A 22,385-nucleotide genomic window follows, 5' to 3' on the forward strand; every position below is an offset into this window, starting at 1 on the left:
GGTCCTCTCGCCCTCCCCTCCCTCGGTCCTCTCGCCCTCCCCCTCCCTCGGTCCTCTCGCCCTCCCCCTCCCTCGGTCCTCTCGCCCTCCCCCTCCCTCGGTCCCTCTCGCCCTCCCCTCCCTCGGTCCTCTCGCCCTCCCCTCCCTCGGTCCTCTCGCCCTCCCCTCCCTCGGTCCTCTCGCCCTCCCCCTCCCTCGGGTCCTCTCGCCCTCCCCCTCCCTCGGTCCTCTCGCCCTCCCCCTCCCTCGGTCCTCTCGCCCTCCCCTCCCTCGGTCCTCTCGCCCGCCCCCTCCCTCGGGCCTCTCGCCCGCCCCTCCCTCGGGCCTCTCGCCCTCCCCCTCCCTCGGGCCTCTCGCCCGCCCCCTCCCTCGGGCCTCTCGCCCGCCCCCTCCCTCGGGCCTCTCGCCCGCCCCCTCCCTCGGGCCTCTCGCCCGCCCCCTCCCTCGGGCCTCTCGCCCGCCCCCTCCCTCGGGCCTCTCGCCCGCCCCCTCCCTCGGGCCTCTCGCCCGCCCCTCCCTCGGGCCTCTCGCCCGCCCCCTCCCTCGGGCCTCTCGCCCGCCCCCTCCCTCGGGCCTCTCGCCCGCCCCCTCCCTCGGGCCTCTCGCCCGCCCCCTCCCTCGGGCCTCTCGCCCGCCCCCTCCCTCGGGCCTCTCGCCCGCCCCCTCCCTCGGGCCTCTCGCCCGCCCCCTCCCTCGGGCCTCTCGCCCGCCCCCTCCCTCGGGCCTCTCGCCCGCCCCCTCCCTCGGGCCTCTCGCCCGCCCCCTCCCTCGGGCCTCTCGCCCGCCCCCTCCCTCGGGCCTCTCGCCCGCCCCCTCCCTCGGGCCTCTCGCCCGCCCCCTCCCTCGGGCCTCTCGCCCGCCCCCTCCCTCGGGCCTCTCGCCCGCCCCCTCCCTCGGGCCTCTCGCCCGCCCCCTCCCTCGGGCCTCTCGCCCGCCCCCTCCCTCGGGCCTCTCGCCCGCCCCCTCCCTCGGGCCTCTCGCCCGCCCCCTCCCTCGGGCCTCTCGCCCGCCCCCTCCCTCGGGCCTCTCGCCCGCCCCCTCCCTCGGGCCTCTCGCCCGCCCCCTCCCTCGGGCCTCTCGCCCGCCCCCTCCCTCGGGCCTCTCGCCCGCCCCCTCCCTCGGGCCTCTCGCCCGCCCCCTCCCTCGGGCCTCTCGCCCGCCCCCTCCCTCGGGCCTCTCGCCCGCCCCCTCCCTCGGGCCTCTCGCCCGCCCCCTCCCTCGGGCCTCTCGCCCGCCCCCTCCCTCGGGCCTCTCGCCCGCCCCCTCCCTCGGGCCTCTCGCCCGCCCCCTCCCTCGGGCCTCTCGCCCGCCCCCTCCCTCGGGCCTCTCGCCCGCCCCCTCCCTCGGGCCTCTCGCCCGCCCCCTCCCTCGGGCCTCTCGCCCGCCCCCTCCCTCGGCCCTCTCGCCGCCCCCTCCCTCGGGCCTCTCGCCCCCCCTCCCTCGGGCCTCTCGCCCGCCCCCTCCCTCGGGCCTCTCGCCCGCCCCCTCCCTCGGGCCTCTCGCCCGCCCCCTCCCTCGGGCCTCTCGCCCGCCCCCTCCCTCGGGCCTCTCGCCCGCCCCCTCCCTCGGGCCTCTCGCCCGCCCCCTCCCTCGGGCCTCTCGCCCGCCCCCTCCCTCGGGCCTCTCGCCCGCCCCCTCCCTCGGGCCTCTCGCCCGCCCCCTCCCTCGGGCCTCTCGCCCGCCCCCTCCCTCGGGCCTCTCGCCCGCCCCCTCCCTCGGGCCTCTCGCCCGCCCCCTCCCTCGGGCCTCTCGCCCGCCCCCTCCCTCGGGCCTCTCGCCCGCCCCCTCCCTCGGGCCTCTCGCCCGCCCCCTCCCTCGGGCCTCTCGCCCGCCCCCTCCCTCGGGCCTCTCGCCCGCCCCCTCCCTCGGCCTCTCGCCCGCCCCCTCCCTCGGGCCTCTCGCCCGCCCCCTCCCTCGGGCCTCTCGCCCGCCCCCTCCCTCGGGCCTCTCGCCCGCCCCCTCCCTCGGGCCTCTCGCCCGCCCCCTCCCTCGGGCCTCTCGCCCGCCCCCTCCCTCGGGCCTCTCGCCCGCCCCCTCCCTCGGGCCTCTCGCCCGCCCCCTCCCTCGGGCCTCTCGCCCGCCCCCTCCCTCGGGCCTCTCGCCCGCCCCCTCCCTCGGGCCTCTCGCCCGCCCCCTCCTCGGCTCCCCCCTCCCGGGCCTCTCGCCCGCCCCCTCCCTCGGGCCTCTCGCCCGCCCCCTCCCTCGGGCCTCTCGCCCGCCCCCTCCCTCGGGCCTCTCGCCCGCCCCCTCCCTCGGGCCTCTCGCCCGCCCCCTCCCTCGGGCCTCTCGCCCGCCCCCTCCCTCGGGCCTCTCGCCCGCCCCTCCCTCGGGCCTCTCGCCCGCCCCCTCCCTCGGGCCTCTCGCCCGCCCCCTCCCTCGGGCCTCTCGCCCGCCCCCTCCCTCGGGCCTCTCGCCCGCCCCCTCCCTCGGGCCTCTCGCCCGCCCCCTCCCTCGGGCCTCTCGCCCGCCCCCTCCCTCGGGCCTCTCGCCCGCCCCCTCCCTCGGGCCTCTCGCCCGCCCCCTCCCTCGGGCCTCTCGCCCGCCCCCTCCCTCGGGCCTCTCGCCCGCCCCCTCCCTCGGGCCTCTCGCCCGCCCCCTCCCTCGGGCCTCTCGCCCGCCCCCTCCCTCGGGCCTCTCGCCCGCCCCCTCCCTCGGGCCTCTCGCCCGCCCCCTCCCTCGGGCCTCTCGCCCGCCCCCTCCCTCGGGCCTCTCGCCCGCCCCCTCCCTCGGGCCTCTCGCCCGCCCCCTCCCTCGGGCCTCTCGCCCGCCCCCTCCCTCGGGCCTCTCGCCCGCCCCCTCCCTCGGGCCTCTCGCCCGCCCCCTCCCTCGGGCCTCTCGCCCGCCCCCTCCCTCGGGCCTCTCGCCCGCCCCCTCCCTCGGGCCTCTCGCCCGCCCCTCCTCGGGCCTCTCGCCCGCCCCCTCCCTCGGGCCTCTCGCCCGCCCCCTCCCTCGGGCCTCTCGCCCGCCCCCTCCCTCGGGCCTCTCGCCCGCCCCCTCCCTCGGGCCTCTCGCCCGCCCCCTCCCTCGGGCCTCTCGCCCGCCCCCTCCCTCGGGCCTCTCGCCCGCCCCCTCCCTCGGGCCTCTCGCCCGCCCCCTCCCTCGGGCCTCTCGCCCGCCCCCTCCCTCGGGCCTCTCGCCCGCCCCCTCCCTCGGGCCTCTCGCCCGCCCCCTCCCTCGGGCCTCTCGCCCGCCCCCTCCCTCGGGCCTCTCGCCCGCCCCCTCCCTCGGGCCTCTCGCCCGCCCCCTCCCTCGGGCCTCTCGCCCGCCCCCTCCCTCGGGCCTCTCGCCCGCCCCCTCCCTCGGGCCTCTCGCCCGCCCCCTCCCTCGGGCCTCTCGCCCGCCCCCTCCCTCGGGCCTCTCGCCCGCCCCCTCCCTCGGGCCTCTCGCCCGCCCCCTCCCTCGGGCCTCTCGCCCGCCCCCTCCCTCGGGCCTCTCGCCCGCCCCCTCCCTCGGGCCTCTCGCCCGCCCCCTCCCTCGGGCCTCTCGCCCGCCCCCTCCCTCGGGCCTCTCGCCCGCCCCCTCCCTCGGGCCTCTCGCCCGCCCCCTCCCTCGGGCCTCTCGCCCGCCCCCTCCCTCGGGCCTCTCGCCCGCCCCCTCCCTCGGGCCTCTCGCCCGCCCCCTCCCTCGGGCCTCTCGCCCGCCCCCTCCCTCGGGCCTCTCGCCCGCCCCCGCCCTCTCGCCCGCCTCCGCCCTCTCGCCCGCCCGCTCCCCTCCCTCCGCCCGCTCCCCTCCCTCCGCCCTCTCGCCCTCCCTCTCTCTCTCTCTTCTCCCTTCGTCGCCTTTGGTTCTTTTGCCAATCACCTTAAATCTGTGTCCTCTGGTTCTCGACCCTTCTGCCAATGGGAACAGTTTCTCTCTGTCTACTCTGTCTACTCTGTCCAGACCCCTCATGATTTTGAACACCTCTATCAAATCTCCTCTCAACCTTCTCTGCTCCGAGGAGAACAACCCCAGCTTCTCCAGTCTATCCATGTAACTGAAGTCCCTCATCCCTGGAATCATTCTCGTAAATCTTTTCTGCACTCTCTCTAAGGCCTTCACATCCTTCCTAAAGTGCGGTGCCCAGAATTGGACACAATACTCCAGTTGAGACCAAACCAGTGTTTTATATATAGGTTTATCATGCGCTTTTAACTGCTTTCTCAACCTGCCCTGCCACCTTCCATGATTTGTGCACACATACCCCCAGGCCTCTCTGTTCGTGCACCCTCTTCAGGATTGTACCATTTAGTTTATATTTCCTCATTCTTGCTACCAAAATGTATCACTTCACACTTTTCTGCGTTAAATTTCATTTGCCACGTGTCCACCCATTTCACCAGCCTGTCTGTCTTCCTGAAGTCTATCACTCTCCTCCTCACTGTTCACTATACTTTCAAGTTTTGTGTCATCTGCAAATTTTGAAATTGTGCCCTGTACACCCAAGTCCAAGTCATTAATATATATCAAGAAAAGCAGTGGTCCTAGTGCCGACCCCTGGGGAACACCACTGTATACCTTCCTCCAGTCCGAAATACAACCGTTCACCACTACTCTCTGTTTCCTGTCACTTGGCCAATTCCGTATCCATGCTGCCACTGTCCCTTTTATTCCACGGGCTTCAACTTTGCTGGCAATCCTATTATGTGGCACTTTGTCGAACACCTTTTGGAAATCCATGTACACCACGTCAACTGCATTGTCATCAACAACCCTCTCTGTTACCTCATCAAAAAAACTCAATCAAGTTAGTTAAACACGATTTGCCTTTAACAAATCCGTGCTGGCTTTCCTCAATTAATCCACACTTGTCCAAATGACTGTTAATTATGTCCCTGATTACTGTTTCTAAAAGCTTCCCCACTACCGAGGTTAAACTGACTGGCCTGTAGTTGCTGGATTTATCTTTACACCCTTTTTTGAACAATGGTGTAACATTTGTAATTCTTCAGTTCTCTGGCACCACCCCCATATTTAAGGAGGATTGGAATATTATGGGCAGTACCTCCACGATTTCTTCCCTTAATTCCCACAGCATCCCATCCGCTCCTGGTGATTTATGTACTTTGAGTGCAGCCAGCCTTTCTAATACCTCCTTTTATCAATTTTGATCCAATCACGTATCTCCACTACCTCCTCCTTTACTATGTCTGTAGCAGCATCTTCTTGGTGAAGACAGATGCAAAGTACTTGTTTAGTACCTCAGCCATACCCTCTACCTCCATGCATAGGTCTCCTTTTTGGCCCCTAGTCGGCCCCACCCCTCCTCTTACTCCCCTTTTACTATTTATATGCCTATAGAAGACTTTTGGATTACCTTTTTATGTTGGTTGCCATTCTATTCTCATACCCTCTCTTGCCCCTCGTATTTTCTTTTTCACTTCTCCTCTGACCTTTCTATATATAGCCTCAGATGTATTTGCAATCTGACACCTGACATCTCTTTCTGCTTCATATCCTCTATCTGTTTCGTCATCCAGGGAGCCCTTACTTTAGTTGCCCTGCCTTTCCCCCTAGTGGGAATGTACCTGAACTATTTCCTCTTTAAAGGCAGCCCATTGTTCCATTACAGTTTTACCTGCCAATCTTTGATTCCAGTTTACCCGGGCCAGATCTGTTCTCATCCCACTGAAATTGGCCTTCCCCCCCCCCCCCCCCCCCAGTTAAACATTTTTACTCTAGATTGCTCCCTGTCTTTTTCCATAGCTAATCTAAACCTTACGAAACTATGGTCACTGTTTCCTAAATGTTCACCTACTGACGCTTGCTCCACTTGACCTACCTCATTCCCCAGAACCAGCTCCAGCAATGCCTCCTCCCTCGTCGGGCCAGAAACATACTGATCAAGAAAGTTCTCCAGAACACACTTGAGAAATTCTTCCCCTTCTCTGCCCTTAACACTATTACGATCCCAGTCTATATTAGGATAGTTGAAGCCCCCCATTATTACTATCATAGAATCATAGAAAGTTCCAGCACAGAAGGAGGCCATTTCGGCCCATCGTGTCCGCGCCGGCCAACAGAGCTATCCAGCCTAATCCCACTTCCCAGCTCTTGGTCCATAGCCCTGCAGGTTACAGCATCCCAAGTGCACATCCAAGTACTTTGTAAATGTGGTTAGGGTTCCTGCCTCTACCACCCTTTCAGGCAGTGAGTTCCAGACCCCCACAACCCTCTGGGTGAAGAAATTTCCCCTCAAATCCCCTCTAAACCTTCCACCAATTACTTTAAATCTGTGCCCCCTGGTTTTTGACCCCTCTGCTAAGGGAAATAGGTCCTTTTTATACACCTCAATAAGGTCTCCCCTCAGCCTCCTCTGTTCCAAGGGAAACAGACCCAGCCTATCCAGTCTTTCCTCATAGCTAAGATTCTCTACTCCCAGCAACATCCTTGTAAATCTCCTCTGTACCCTCTCTAGTGCAATCACATCTTTCCTGTAATGTGGTGACCAGAACTGCACGCAGTACTCTAGCTGAGGCCTAACTAGTGTTTTATACAGTTGAAGCATAACCTCCCTGCTCTTGTATTCTATGCCACGGCTAATAAAGGCAAGCATTCCGTATGCCTTCTTAACCACCTTATCTACCTGGCCTGCTACCTTCAGGGATCTGTGGACATACACTCCAAGGTCCCTTTGTTCCTCTACACTACTCAGTGTCCTACCATTTAATGTGTATTCTCTTTCCTTGTTAGCCCTCCCCAAATTCATTACCTCACACTTCTCTGGATTGAATTCCATTTGCCACTGTTCTGCCCACCTGACCAATTTATTGATATCTTCCTGCAGTCTACAGCTTCCTTCTTCAGTATCATTTTAGCATCATCTGCAAACTTCTTAATCATACCCCCTAAATTCAAGTCTAGATCATTGATATATACCACAAAAAGCAAGGGACCTAGTACTGAGCCCTGCGGAACCCCACTGGAAACAGCCTTCCAGTCACAAAAACACCCATCAACCATTACCCTCTGCTTCCTGTCTCCGAGATAGTTTTAAATCCAACTTGACACTTTGCCCTGGATCTCATGGGCTTTTAACTTCGTGACCAGTCTGCCATGTGGAACCTTATCAAAAGCCTTGCTAAAGTCCATATACACTACATCAAACGCACTACCCTCATCTACCCTCCTTGTTACCTCCTCAAAAAAGTCAATCAAGTTTGTCAGACATGACCTTCCCTTAACAAATCCGTGCTGACTATCCTTGATTAATCCGTGTCTTTCTAAATGAAGATTTATCCTGTCCTTCAGAATTCTTTCCAATAATTTTCCCACCACCGAGGTTAGGCTGACTGGCCTGTAATTACTCCGGTCTATCCCTTTCTCCCTTTTTAAACAAGGGTACCACATTAGCAGTCCTTCAGTCCTCCGGCACCACACCTGAAGCCAGAGAGGATTGAAAAATGATGGTCAGGGCCTCTGCTATTTCCTTTTGCTTCGCTTAACAACCTGGGATACATTTCATCCGGGCCTGGGGATTTAACCACTTTTAAAGCTGCTAAGCCCCTTAATACTTCCTCTCTCACTATGTTTATTTCATCTAATATTTCACACTCCTACCCCCTGATAGCAATGTCTACTTCGCCCCTCTCCTTTGTGAAAACTGACGCAAAGTATTCATTAAGAACCCTACTGACGTCTCCCACCTCCACACACACATTACCCTCAAGATCTCTAATAGGCCCTACCCTTTCTTTAGTTATCCTCTTACTCTTAATATATTTATAAAACATCTTTGGGTTTTCCTTGATTTTACTTGCCAAGAATTTTTCATGCTCTCTCTTTGCTTTCCTAATATCCTTTTTAACTGCACCCCTGCACTTTCTGTACTCCTCTAAAGATTCTGGAGTATTTAGCCCTCGGTATCTATCATACGCCTCCCTTTTTTCTTTATCCTACCCTGTATGTCCCTAGACATCCAGGGGGCTCTAGATTTGTTAGTCTCACCATTTTTCTTTAAGGGCCTATATTTGGTCTGAACCCTCCAGGTCGCCTCCTTGAATGCCTCCCACTGCTCTGACACTGATTTACCTTCAAGTAGCTGTTTCCAGTCCACTGTCTAAATCCCCTCTGAGCTTAGCAAAATTTGCTTTTCCCCAATTTAGAATTTTTATTCCTGGTCTATCCTTGTCCTTTTCCATAACTACCTTAAATCTAACAGAATTATGGTCACTAGCATCAAAATGCTATACTCTATAGTTCTTGCACATCTCTCTAATTTCTCTGCAAATTTGCTCCTCCATATCTTTCCCACTGGCTGGTGGTCTATAGAATACACCTAGTAGTGTAATGGCACCTCTGTTATTTCTTAACTTTGGCCATATAGATTCTGTCCTTGACCCCCTCCAGGACATCAACCCTCTCCAGCACTGTAACATTCTCCTTGACCAATACTGCCACACCACCTCCCATCATTCCTTCCCTATCTTTCCTGAACACTTTATAACCAGGAATATTTAATACCCAATCCTGTCCTTTGAGCCAGGTCTCCGTTATTGCCACAGCATCATATTCCCATGTGGCTATTTGTGCCTGCAGCTCACTGACCTTGTTTACTACGCTTCGTGCGTTCACATACATACACTGTAAACCCATCTTAGACCATCCTGTGTTCTCTTAGTTTGACCCCACCAATACCTTACTATTTCTTACTTCAGCGCTCTCTGCCTCCCAATCCTTTGAGCACTTTATTTGTCTTTTCTAATGTTACACCCTGGGGCCCATCCCCCTGCCAAATTAGTTTAAACCCTCCCCAACAGCACTGGCAAACCTCCCCGCGAGGATATTGGTTCCAGCCCTGTTGAGGTGCAACCCGTCCGGCCTGTACGGGTTCCACCTCCCCCAGAACCGGTCCCAGTGCCCCAGGAATCTAAAGCCTTCCCTCCTGCACCATCTCTCCATTCATCTGAGCTATCCTCCTGTTTCTATACTCACTAGCGCGTGGCACCGGGAGTAATCCGGAGATTATTACCTTTGAGGTCCTGCTTTTTAATTTATTTCCTAGCTCCCTATATTCTGCTTGCAGGACCTCTTTCCCTCTTTCTACCTATGTCGTTGGTACCGATATGGACCACGACCTCTGGCTGTTCACCCTCCTGCCTCAATGTTCTTGTATAACACCTTTAACATAGCAAAATACGCAAGGGGTTTCACAGTGGGGCTGACTGAACACCGAGCAGGCACTGGTAGATTAGTGGAGGTGGCCAAAGAGAGAGGTTTTTAAGATACTTTTCAAGATGGGGAGAGTTGTAGCAAGGCAGAAAGATGTTTCCAAAGTAATGACTGGTTTCTTGCTCTCAATAATAATGTTTTACTTATCCATATTGAACTGCATCTGCTACATATTGGCCCAGATACCTATAAGATACTTTCCAAGCAGAGTTTTTCATTATACAGGTAGACTATCCTTTATCCGAACTTCCGAAAACCTCTAAAAACCGAAAGTTTTTTCGTTCAGCGTAAGTCGTGCGAACGACATGACCAGAGTGACGCACGACTTACGCTGAGCAGGGCAGAGGGTCACAGAGTTCCCTCCTGGGTAGGAGATTGTAGGCCGAGCCGGGCAGTGTGAAGGAGATACCGGCAGAGTGAACCCAACAATGCAGTGGCCGGTCCGATATTCTTTTCTCCACCCCCCACCCGACCCGACCCGTCTGATATTCTTTTCTCCCACCCGACCCGAACCGCGGCCTGCCCGATATTATTTTCTCTCCCGACCCCCCGCCGACCCGACCCCCCCGCCGACGCCAACCCGACCCCCACCCCCGACAAATTTCCCAGTCTTATAAAATACCTTCTGAAATCCGAAAAATTCCGAAAACCGAAAGTCAGCTGGTCCCAAGGCTTTCGGATAAGGGATAGTGTACCTGTACAAACACTTAAATACAGTTTTACTAAATCCCTCTGTGAGCCCGTTGGATCAACTATTGAAGGTTTTAATATAAACGGGTTGCTGTCTGTGTTAGACTGCGCAGAATGATTTAGTGAGTGTGCTTTGGAACAGAGTCCATCACAAAACATAGCCCTAAATACCACCAAATCTGTTTGCCTGTTGTTCAGTAAGTGCCTCTCCTTTTAATTTGTTAAATTAATATGTTAAAAAATGGCAAGGGTCCCGAGGAGACCCCTGGGGTACCCTCCTCATAACCCCTTTCCAGCCTGGAGTTCTTTATGGGCCCCATCTGCTCCCTTTCTTTTAACCCAGTTACTTATCTGGCTCCATACTGAGCCTCCTGTTGTCATTCCTTACTTGAACTATTGGTTGTTACCATGGAATCTGAAGGCTAGAATTGTTGCCCATTTATAATCAAGCAAATCTAATCTTGTTCAAAGTTTTCTGGAAGTCCCAAGGATATCTACTGTTGTGCCAGGAAAATAAATTCTTAGAAAATAAATTCTTAGAAAATAACTCTGAACAGATTAGTTCCTGAAGCAATGCAAACACTCTGTTCACACATTCTTTCTCTATATTTCCCAAAGATCTTAATACTTGGCAAGAGAATTCAGCCCATCAAGCCCCCTTCATTCACTAGCCCCTTTCCAATCAGGACATTTCATCAAGAACCTCTCTTAAATTTAGCAAACTTACAAAAATGTCAGTTAAACTTAGATGCAGGCCATTCACCCCATCTAGCTCATTGTTTTTCAGACTGGAGGGAGGTATACAGTCGGTATTAGGACCACTGCTCTTTTTGATATATATTAATGGCCTGGACTCATTTCAAAGTTTGCAGATGACACAAAACTCGGAAATGTATTAAACAATGAGGAGGATAGTAACAGACTTCAGGAGGACATAGGCTGGTGATATGAGCAGACACATGGCAGATGAAATTTAACGCAGATATATTTTAGTAGGAAGAATGAGGAGAGGCAATATAAAGTAAATGGTACAATTTTAAAGGGGGTCCAGGGACAGAGACACGGGGGGTGTATGTAGACGAATCTCAGAAGGTGGCAGAACAAGTTGATAAGGCATAGAAAAGCATATGGGGTTCTTGGCTTTATTAATATAGGAACAGAGTACAAAAGCAAGGAAGTTATGCTAAACCTTTATAAAACACTGGTTAGACCTCAGCTGGAATATTGTGTCCAATTCTGGGCACCGCACTTTAGGAAGGACGTCAAGGCCTTGGAGAGGGTGCAAAGGAGATTTACTAGAATGGTACCGGGGATGAGGGACTTCAGTTATGTGGAGAGACTGGAGAAACTGTGGTTGTTCTCCTTCGAGCAGAGAAGGTTAAGAGGAGATTTGATAGAGATGTTCGAAAATATGAACGGTTTTAATAAAGTAAATGAGAAGAAATTGTTTGCAGTGGCAGAAGGGTTGGTAACCAGAGGACACAGATTTAAGGTGATTGGCAAAAGAACAGAGTTGTTGTGAGCTGGAACACGCTGCCTGATCGGGTATGGAAGCAGATTCAATAGTAACATTCAAAAGAGAATTGGATAAATACTTTGAAGGGAAAAATTTACAGGGCTGTGGGGAAATTGCTGGGGTGTGGGACTAGTTGGAGAGCTCTGAAATAGCTGGCACGGGTACGACGGGCTAAATGGCCTCCTCCTGTGCAGTATCATTCTATGATTCTTCCGCAGAAAACTACAGTTTCTTCCCCGCCCCCATCACACACTTAACTGTCTCCTCTCCTCCGCTACCACAACCAGGAAAGAGGATTGCAGGTGGTGATCGCTCTGTTTCCCAACACCAACACTGAAATCGCTTCTCCCGATTTGCACGTTTATCCCCTTGTCCTGCTGTCACTGAAACAGTGACTCAGGATTAACCTTTTCCATTCCACTTTGTGTCTTGTACGTATGCAGGGTCACTTTGACTCCCCTCCTTTCAAAGCTGAATGCGCCTCGGTTTCCTCTCCTTCCCTTTTAACTCCGTCCCTCTGAGGCTGAGGATCAGCCTCATGACTGGTCTCTACTTCTAGAGCTTGGGTGTTCTCTTTGGCCAGAATCTGAACTCTGCGTTCACGATGCAGCCTAACCAAAGCACTGTACAGCTGCAGCGTGATCCCCTCAGCCTTTATACCCTACTGATTTGGCAGTATAGCTCTGCATTCTGTTTGCCTTGTTGAACGCTATCCCACAATGATTTGGACATGTTGAGCCTGTTTCAGCTCCCAGATCTCTCTCTCTCCCCTAGCTAGTTCAACACCATTATGTAAGTCTGGCAGTATCTGTGGAGAAACGGAAGTCAGTCAATTGATGTTTCAGATCTAAAGACCCTTCCTGAAACGTCGATGCTGCCTATCCGGCTCAACATTTCCAGCTTTTTCTAGATTTCCAGCATCTGCAGTATTTTGCTTTTTGACTATCCCATTAAGTGCATCCCCCACTTTTGTCTCCGGATTTCAATTACCACCTCTCTTAAAACTCAAGGTGCAAGTAGTTTAGCCCAGGTTCTTCATCCATGCTAAGGGTGTCTAACCCTTCTTTAACAATACCCGTCATTACTTGCATGCTGTGAGCTCCTCTGCAATTTGTTAAGATCTCCTCTTCCTGGGTGAAGACAGGTGTGAGGTAACTAACTCTCCAGCCCCACGTTCCAGCTTTCTGCCATCGTTTCTTCTCCCTCGCACCCTCGGTTTACTGTGCAAATGTTTGTCTTTTGAGGAAGGGATGGAAATGAGAGCTGGTTGTGGTTCCTTCTGTAGCAAATCAAAGTGACGATGAATGAGGAAGACATGGACACCTACGTGTTTGCCATCGGGTCACGGAAGGCCATGGTCCGGATGCAGAAGGAGATGCAGGACTTGGTACGTAATGGGGGACAGTCGTGGTGGCTGCTACTCTCTACGAGCATCTGGTACAGTATGTAAGGCTGCCATTGGTCCCTGCCCACGGGGTCAGGCTCTCGATGTCTGTCATTCTCTCATGAAGTATTACTTCCTGGCGCTGTTTGCACAAGTTGGACATTTCACAAGATGTGATTTCACCAATTTAACTGGTACAATTGATTGGTAGTTTTCAAGCCTGAGATAGATTGATTTTTTTTTGGGTACGGTTCTTGAGATATGGAGCAAAGGCGGAAAAATAGAGTTGAGGTGCAGATCAAGTCATGATCTAATTGAATGGCAGAGCAGGCCTGAGGGGCTGAATGGACTCCTGTTCCTAATGTTACTACGTAGAGGGAGTTAAACAGATCACGGAGCATCCAAATATTTTCCTGTGTAGGGGAGGATGGAAATCATTGTGGTGACTGCCCTTCAATTCTTACTGCATCTGATAGCAGCTGAACACAGACTGCAAGCAGATAAATGCAGGTACTCGGGCACTTGTGTTTAACAGCTAGAATACATTCCACAGCTTTCTGTCGTACTGTAACCACTGCTGGAAATAAACTGAATTTAACGCTGATCTTTCACACCGACACTTCGGCAAGGGCAGGGGGAGTGGCTGCTGTGAGCATATTCCTGATTGACGTGTGTTTAATTCCCATTGTGTTGGTGGATCGATAGCTTGCTGTGGACTAACTGCTGGTACTCCAGCCTTTATCTTGGGGACTGTGCTTGCTGCACCATGTGGTCACAGAATTATAAGCACTCTCTGCATTTTTCTTTTAGAGTGAGTTCTGCAGCGATAAGCCCAAGTCAGGGATTAAGTTTGGGCTTCCTGATTCGCTATCTATCCTGTCTGAGATGGGAGAGGTCACAGAGGGTATCCTGGACAGCAGGGTGAGTGTATTGAATTGTGGAATAAGTCGAGCTTGTAAAAGTTAACAGAATTCCTCACTGAACTCTGTGAATTGAAGAGATTCTGTGTTACAGCCTGGGCCTCAAGTCCTCCCATGGCTCATCTTATAAAAGCAGCATCATAACTGACTAGGCTACACCCCTGGCCTGTGCTGAGTTACCAGATCTCAGCCAGGGTGGTGGTAGAGGCTAAAATTGGCCTCGGCACTATGGATCATTGGCTAGAAATTGTGTGTCTGTGTGTGAGATGATTACCGATGATGAATTAAACACACTCCTTTGTACACCTAGTATCCAGATCCAAAAATAAAAACAGAACTTGAAACGTTAACCCTCACTTCCTCTCTCCTCAGACGCTGCCTGACCTGCTGAGTGTTTCCAACATTTTGTTTTTATTTCAGAATTCCAACATCTACATCTTTTTGTTTCAAACACTCCCAGGGCAGGTACAGCACGGGTTAGATACAGAGTAAAGCTCCCACTACACTGTCCCATCAAACACTCCCAGGGCAGGTACAGCACGGGTTAGATACAGAGTAAAGCTCCCTCTACACTGTCCCATTACACATTCCCAGGGCAGGTACAGCACGGGTTAGATACAGAGTAAAGCTCCCTCTACACTGTCCCATGAAACACACCCAGGACAGGTACAGCACGGGTTAGATACAGAGTAAAGCTCCCTCTACACTGTCCCATCAAACACTCCCAGGGCAGGTACAGCACGGGTTAGATACAGAGTAAAGCTCCCTCTACACTGTCCCATCAAACACTCCCAGGGCAGGTACAGCACGGGTTAGATACAGAGTAAAGCTCCCTCTACACTGCCCCATCAATGGGGCTCTGCCATAACCTACTCTACCAGTGCTCATTTTCCACGCCAATCATCCTATGCGCGCTCCATTTTGGGAGTCCTTGTCAACTGGGAACTGGATTGATATATGAGCGCTACATCCAGCATAAAGATTTTACCCCACTGCATTTATTATACTCAACTGGAATTTTGTGCCCAGGTTGCAATGGTGAAAGGGCAGTATCCAGCCCGCTGCCCAGCTAATACCCTCCCAGTCGACCATGACCACCCCTTTTCCAGTCCATCCACACTTATAATATAGTGACAGGTGTGTGTGCGTGTTATCTTTGCAACTCTGTTCAGGTGCTGCTCGGGACTGACTTGTTCCATGCTGCAGTGTTGAGATGTTTTCTCTCTCTGCTCCCAGATGGTGCACTTCCTGTCGAATCACGCCGACAAGATTGAGTCCGTTCATTTTTCGGACCAGTTCTCTGGGGCTAAAATTATGCAAGAGTAAGTAGCGATAATATCTGCAGGAGGAGACCTGCTGAACTGTCATGTTTTGTGATCGTCGAATGTTTCAAATATTGATGGTGTGGGAAACCCTGATTGCAGAAATGTTTACGTTTTTCAGATTTTTAACGATCGGGGAATATTTTTCTGGGTTAGGAGCCCGGGGGATGGAGACGGGGCGGCTGGAGCCCTGCTCGCGGGCCTCTGCCCATAGTCTGTGATTAGCTGCTAGGGCACACATTGCTGAACAGCCTTCTGTGATATCTCTGCATCTCTATGGACATGCCTGGCGCCTGGGCATTTCCTCTCCCTCACAGTATTCCTGGCATCAGTAACTTCTCGGAGTTTAATGATGTGTAGGCTCCTCCATGTCATGGATGCTGGAACCCCAATGCGCTGTGCTGCTTCGAGTGAGCCACACAGACCAGGACCGCACCGCCCGGTGTAACTCTGAGCCACACAGACCAGGACCGCACCGCCCGGTGTAACTCTGAGCCACACAGACCAGGACCGCACCGCCCGGTGTAACTCTGAGCCACACAGACCAGGACCGCACCGCCCGGTGTAACTCTGAGCCACACAGACCAGGACCGCACCGCCCGGTGTAACTCTGAGCCACACAGACCAGGACCGCACCGCCCGGTGTAACTCTGAGCCACACAGACCAGGACTGCACGGCCCGGTGTAACTCTGAGCCACACAGACCAGGACCGCACCGCCCGGTGTAACTCTGAGCCACACAGACCAGGACTGCACCGCCCGGTGTAACTCTGAGCCACACAGACCAGGACCGCACCGCCCAGTGTAACTCTGAGCCGTGCAGGTTGGCCCCTGATACAATATCTGGCATGTGCTGTGTAAGATGATCTACACTGGGGCAGCAGTGGGGCACCAGCATTAGCCTCAGCATCCCTGGCCTAGGGTTGAAGCAATTATCCAGGGTTCCCGGTGACTCCAGGTGAGTGCGTGTGGTTGTTGGCTAAGTACAGGATTGGGCCTGGCTGTGATGTGACCTCATGGTCGAATAGCCTGCTGATGCTCAGTATTTGGGCTCAAGCTGCTTGCCTGTGAAAGAGAATCGGCGCCTTCAGGGAGCAAACAGTCCCTTGGGAGCACTGGTCTGGAGTGCAACTTCCTCAACCGCTCTTAACTTCTAACAAGGGTTGGAGAATAAAAATCACCTGTGTAACGCCCATGATGCGGTGCTGACAATGGCAGCCTCCGAGTGCCACTTAAAGCAGATTGTTCCTTCCCGTTTGTGTTTGCGGACTGAAGGGGAGATGAATTATTGGTGCACTAAATTAAAATCAATATTTTTAATGGCCTTTTATTTATTCATTGTCAGGAAATGTGGAATATTCTGCAATACTTTATTTGCCGCCTCTCTGTACAATCGGGAGGAAGTGTTACTGGAGTCTGTGCCTCTTTAATTTGCTGAATCTCTCTTCTCTTTCCCCCTTTGTTTCTGTTCAGAGAGGGTCAGCCCCTCAAGCTGCCCGACACTAAAAAGACACTACTGTTTACATTTAACGGTAAGTCTCGGATTCAGGGCACATTGTCTTATTTTGCCAGTGCTTCACTAACCCAGGAGTGAGCCTCTATGCGTGCCTGGGTCTGGGCACTCCACACAGGCTGGACAAACACCCATGCAGTCTTGTGTGTGGGTTGGCTAGCGTGTGACAGGAGTTTCCCGGGTGTTACCAACTCCTAAGATGGGTGGCCTTGGAACGCAGTGACCAAAATATAATAAATGGTATGAAGAATGGCCACTTCGATGTGGTACAAGGGGGTGGGAGACCAACCCCCCCCCCGCCCCGGGGAGGAGTGAGCCAGACCTCAGCGAGAGCCAGCTCTCTGGGGGAGGGGGGTCAGCTCCCAGGGGGGCGGGGTGGGGAAGGGAATGGAGGGAGGGAGCACGCACAGAGAATGCAGATTTAGGGGATGTAAAATTGGGAGTACAGGAAACGTTGTGCTATCCGGCACCGACGGGACCGAGCTGCTGCCATTCGCTCAAAACTGCCGGACACTCCAGCGCTGATCACAGAATCACAGAAACCCCACAGTGCAGATAGAGGCCATTTCGGCCCATCGAGCCTGCACCGACACATATCCCACCCGATCCCCGTAACCCCACGTATTTAATCCCCCTAACACTAAGGGTCAATTTATCATAGCCAATCAACCTAACCCGCACATCTTTGAAACATACGGAGATTTTCAGCTCCGTGTGAATCAACAAACCCTGTTGCTTAGCAACAGCTTCTAAACAGTCGGCAAGCGTCTCTGTAGCGTCTCTAGCTGAAGCTGTTGCTTAGCTACAGACCTTGCACAGCTTGACTGTTGTGAGAAAAAAGCAACGAAAAGAAAAAAAACGGCTCCTGATTTTTGCCGGTGGCTCGAGCTTGCCGGACATTTAGCCTCCGGATAACGCACAGTTTCCTGTAGTTGGAGGAAATTGCATTGATGGATGAGAAAGCTTTGGACTCAGTGCAATTACTCGCCCATTATGAACCAGTGATTCAGAAAGGTACAGGAAACTTCCCCTCGGCCCTGTCCTGAGATCAAATCTGTCCAATTTCAGTATTTGATCCATCATGCTACAGGAAACTTTCGATTAACCAGCCACTAAATAACCGGAATGCTCTATCCACCGGCAAAATTCAGGAGTCGGTTCAGATAACTTTTTTTTACTTTTAGTTACTTTTTTTACTCCATTTGTGGCTGTGCACGGGTGTAGCTGAAGCTGTTGCTAAGCTACAGAGACGCTTGCCAGTTGTGCCGATTGTTTTGAAGCTGTTGGGTTTGTTGCTTTAGACGGAGCCCTGAGCTCCGTATCTTTTAACTATAGCGTTCGGTTATCCGGCATTGTTGATGGACCGGCACCAGGTCGGTCCCGTGCATGCCGGATACCAGAAAGTTTCCTGTATTTCTGTCTATGCCGTGTGATTGATCATGATTGAGATCAGGCCTCATCTGTGTGTTTATTCTGTGCAGTGCCTGGAATCGGCAACACGTCTCCAAAGGACATGGAGTCTTTGCTACCGTTAATGAACATGATTATTTACAGCATTGACAAGGCAAAGAAGTACCGTCTGAACAGGGAGGTGAGAGCACATTGCGTGCGCTTTGCTTCATGATTGGTTCACTGCGGACCGGAGTGTTTTGCTGGCCGGCTGACTGGTTTAACAATCAACTAGTAGTGAATTTCCATTTTGTTCGGTTGGAGGGGTCCATTTACCAGTTTCCCTCGTTCGTCTCTCCACACTGCTTCCATTTCCTCTCTCCCCACCCCACCACCAACCGATGTCTACTGCCCGCAAGTTTAAGGACATGGGGATGTATAGGACCATCTGATCAGTCTCCAAGTTTGAAACTTGCTATTACTTTACTATATCTCTTCGACCCCTCAACCAGTTATTTCACCCATTAAGAAGCCAGTTGCCTTGAATTTGACAAATATCTACCTGCACTTGCTGTCCTAATGGAGGCAGCAGGACGTCTAATATCTCTCTGCCAATGGTCGTGTATTCAGCTGGCAAGGTGCTCCTCCTCCCTTCCACCCCCTCCTTCTTTCTCATCCCTTCCCCTCCCCCTTTTCTTTCCCTCCCCTCCCCCTTCCACTTCTCTTCCCCTCGTTCCTCCATGCTGTACGCAAGTGGCTATACCAGTAACTGCGCTGACTTTTTTTAAATTCCCCTGCCCAGGGTAAGATGAAAGCTGACAAAAATCGTGCTCGTGTGGAGGAGAACTTTCTAAAGATGACGCACGCGCAGCGTCAAGAAGCTGCACAGTCACGCAGGGAGGAGAAAAAGCGAGCGGAGAAAGAAAGGATCATGAATGAGGAGGACCCAGAGAAGCAGCGCAGGCTTGAGGTACGAAATAACCCTGGGACTGACCCAGCTCTGTCAGACGCTCGCCTTGTGTGGGTACTGGCCTTACATGGCTGAGATCTGTGTTCAAACACAGCCCAGACTACTGGAATGAAACTGGCGGCTGCAAGGGTCCTAAGTGAAGTGAGTTTCTATGGTCTCGGTCTTGTGGACCTTTCGCTTTGTGTCAGCTGTGGCTCAGTGGGTAGCACCTTTGCCTCTGAGTCAGAAGGTTGTGGGTTCAAGTCCCACTCCAGAGACTTGAGCACAAAACTCTAGGCTGACACTTCAGTGCAGAACTGAGGGAGGGCTGCACTGTCCGAGGTGCCGTCTTTCAGATGAGATGTTAAACCGAGGCCCCGTCTGATCTCTCAGGTGGATGTAAAAGATCTCGTGGCACTATTTTGAACAACAGCCGGTGTCTTGATCAATATTTATCCCTTAATTAACATCACTAAAACAGATTATCTGGTCATTCACATTGCTGTTTGTGGGAGCTTGCTGTGCGCAAATTGGCTGCCGCGTTTCCTACATTACAACAGTGACTACACTTTAATAAAAAGTACTTCATTGGCTGTAAAGCGCTTTGGGATGTCCGGTGATCGTGATAGGTGCTATACAAATGCAAGTCTTTTTCCCTCACTTCCCAGCCACTGAAGCCTATTGTAGTGCCCCTGGCTGAGGTCAACCAACAGGGCAGGGCTGGAACCTGAACGGAAAGGCTCAGTCACACTGCTTTTACCAACTGACCCATTGTAAGAGCCACTGTGTATTTGGCGCTGGCTTACTGGTCGATGCCCGTCACTTCAGTTGTGGGTGTGTTAGGGTAAGGCAAGCCTGCTAAAAGTACAACTGAAGCGTGGAACAAGTCTGCGACAGTAAGGCTGTGATATGTGGGCTTTTTTTTTAGGTGAGTGCTGGCAATGCACTCCCAGTGTTGGCATCAAGCACTCCCAGCACAGTTGGTTGTAGAGTAAACATCTCCTGACTCTGCCCCGACATCCAGAGAGCTCCCCATACTGCACCATTGTGACATTTTCCCATTGACAATTGGGGCTAATCCAGTGCTGTAGATCCATACGCACTAGAAACTGGATGGAGACTACTGAAAACTCATTGTAGAATCCTTACAGCCAGCAGTCTGGCCTGAATCTGGACCCAGATCCAAGAGGTGAAAGGTCAGGGTCTAAACTGTTGCGCCAGCTGCCTCAATTGAGTAATTGAGTCTCCCACTGTGAGTTTTCCCGCAGTGAAGAGGATTACTCTCTGCCCTACAGATGCCTTGAGTTCCATTTGTACGATGCGTATATATGCTTTATTTTGCACTGTTTGACTTCTGTCGAATTGATGGGGGATTTTAAGACAGAATTTGCATTTATACAGCACCTCATCTCAGGACGTCCCCGAGTGCTTCACAGCCCATGAATCTGCGCACAGCAAGGTCCCACCAACAGCAAATGATTGACCTGATCTTTTTGTTGCTGTTGGTTGAGGAATGTTGGCTCCGACACTGGGCGAAATCATTGCCCCTGTTCCTATAGTGCCATGGGATCTTTAATTACATCCACTTAAGCGGGCAGATGGGACCCTAGTTTACTGCCTCATCCAAAGGACGGCACCTCCGACAGTGCATCACTCCCTCCGCTCTGCAGTGAAGTATCAGCCTGGATCGTGTGCTCAAGTCTTGCAGTGTGGCTTGAGCCCACATCCTTCTGACTCAGGCGAGAGTGCTGTCCATTCACAAGCCAAGCTGACAGATTTTTAGCTGCTAATACCAAGGCAGACATAGGAGTGAGTGTGAGCAAGTGAGCACACTACTCACCAGCCTGCTGGCTTTGGGCTCCACTCCGGCTGTACACTGCGCCGAGCGAGGGACATGGAAACAGGGGAGCCGCCAGAGGCAGCCTTCTCTTTCTCTAAACCCCCACCCTTGTGTGCACATCTTCCTCTGGGATGTGCTGGTGATCCTGATGCTAACCCTTGAGGTGAGCAAGTGTAGCCTATAGTAACAAACCCCCTCCTGGGAATGCACCTTCGCTGCAGTTAAAGGAATAAAAGCAAGAGGTTCGCATTTATCGTGTCTTTCACAACCTCAGGACGTCCCAAAGCTCTTTACAGCCAATGAAGTACTTTTGAAGTGTAATCACTGTTGTAATGTAGGAAACGCAGCAGCCAATTTGCGCACAGCAAGCTCCCACAAACAGCAATGTGATAAATGACCAGATAATCTGTGTGTGATGTTGATTGAGGGGTATATATTGGCCAGGACACCGGGGAGAAACTCCCCTGCTCTGTAAAAGTGCCATGGGATCTTTTACGTCTGCCGAGAGGGTAGACGGGGCCTCGGTTTAACGTCTCACCTGAAAGACGGAACCTCCGACAGTGCAGCACTCCCTCAGCACTGCACTAGAGTGTCGGCCTAGATTTCTGTGCTCAAGTCTCCGGAGTGGGACTTGAACCCACAACCTTCTGACTCTGAGGCGAGGGTGTTACCACAGTTAGCAACCCTCTTCAGCCTAACCGAGACCAGGAGCTCTCTGTGATGGGCATCCCAGGCAGCAATGCGTGTCCGATTTGCTACAGGTTTTCCTTGTTCCTCTGTCCCTCTCGAATGGTTTAATTTTCTCCTCTTCCTCGTAGGAGGCCGCTCTCCGTCGTGAGCAGAAGAAACTGGAGAAGCGGCAGATGAAGATGAAGCAGATCAAAGTGAAAGCAATGTAAAAGCACCAAATAACCAGGGGGAGGGGGGTGGCTGCCTGGAGAGAGCAGACCCACATCAAATTGAAATGTTTGATTTTAAATGAAAAAAAAACTCAGGGCACCCGGATAATCGATCAGCAATTTATACAGCGAGTTCCACACCTGCCGTTCTCTAACAACCTGCCGTCATGTGTTTTCCTTCCACTTGCCCCACTTCTCATCGTCGATTCTGCATGAAACTCTACTACGTTCTGCACTGGGGCCAGATGTCGTCTCACCCAACCCCAACTGCAGCTCGCCAGCTTCTGACTGGACTGGAACCCTCGAGAGTCGAAGCATGGAGTTTAAACTGGTGATTTGGGCAGATGTGCAACACACTGAGCACTAGGATCCAGTAGTGACTTTACTGTGGCACATGTGGGTGTTGGTATCACTGATCCCTAGTTTTACCCTGTAATTTCCAGATGATCAGCAATGCAGATGTGTGTTCGGTTTATCACAGAATGTTATCTACTTGTATTTGCAGAATTAGATTACTGAAGAATCTCATTTTCCTGGCTGGCTGGAGTCATTGGCAAATCGAATGAGCACCACAGGCTCTCGTGACATAACTCAACAGCAAGGAGCAGCGTGTGAGCTTTGGGTTGGCTTGATTCAGTCCTGTGCAATACGCTGGGGTTAAATTGAGCACTGAGTGGGGATCACAACAGGAAAAGAATCCTGTTAAGGATGTCGGTCTTCCTTAGCGATTGAAAGCAGTGCCCGGCAGCTCACCGGGTGGGTTCAATCACTGGTCCAATCTGAGCTCAGCCAGGGCCGCAGTAGGAAAGCTGC

At 53.4% G+C, this 22,385-nt stretch overlaps 1 protein-coding gene across 2 annotated transcripts in view; it reads left to right on the plus strand.

Moving 5' to 3' along the window:
• Positions 1-22,100, plus strand: part of ccdc47 (coiled-coil domain containing 47) — a 62,057-nt gene extending 39,957 nt beyond the window's left edge. For both annotated transcript variants that reach the window (XM_085966639.1, XM_085966640.1), the window contains exons 7-13: positions 12,642-12,743; positions 13,551-13,661; positions 14,897-14,982; positions 16,456-16,514; positions 17,977-18,086; positions 18,687-18,854; positions 21,492-22,100. In XM_085966639.1, the coding sequence (XP_085822765.1) occupies positions 12,642-12,743; positions 13,551-13,661; positions 14,897-14,982; positions 16,456-16,514; positions 17,977-18,086; positions 18,687-18,854; positions 21,492-21,572 (717 nt within the window). In that variant the 3' untranslated portion in view covers positions 21,573-22,100. The remainder of the gene's footprint in view (positions 1-12,641; positions 12,744-13,550; positions 13,662-14,896; positions 14,983-16,455; positions 16,515-17,976; positions 18,087-18,686; positions 18,855-21,491) is intronic.
• Positions 22,101-22,385: the final 285 nt, after the last annotated feature.

The sequence above is a fragment of the Somniosus microcephalus genome, chromosome 24 (genome assembly GCF_052327205.1).
Source record: "Somniosus microcephalus isolate GS21.2 chromosome 24, FLI_Smic_1.0, whole genome shotgun sequence".
In the NCBI taxonomy this organism is placed as follows: Eukaryota; Metazoa; Chordata; class Chondrichthyes; order Squaliformes; family Somniosidae; genus Somniosus; species Somniosus microcephalus.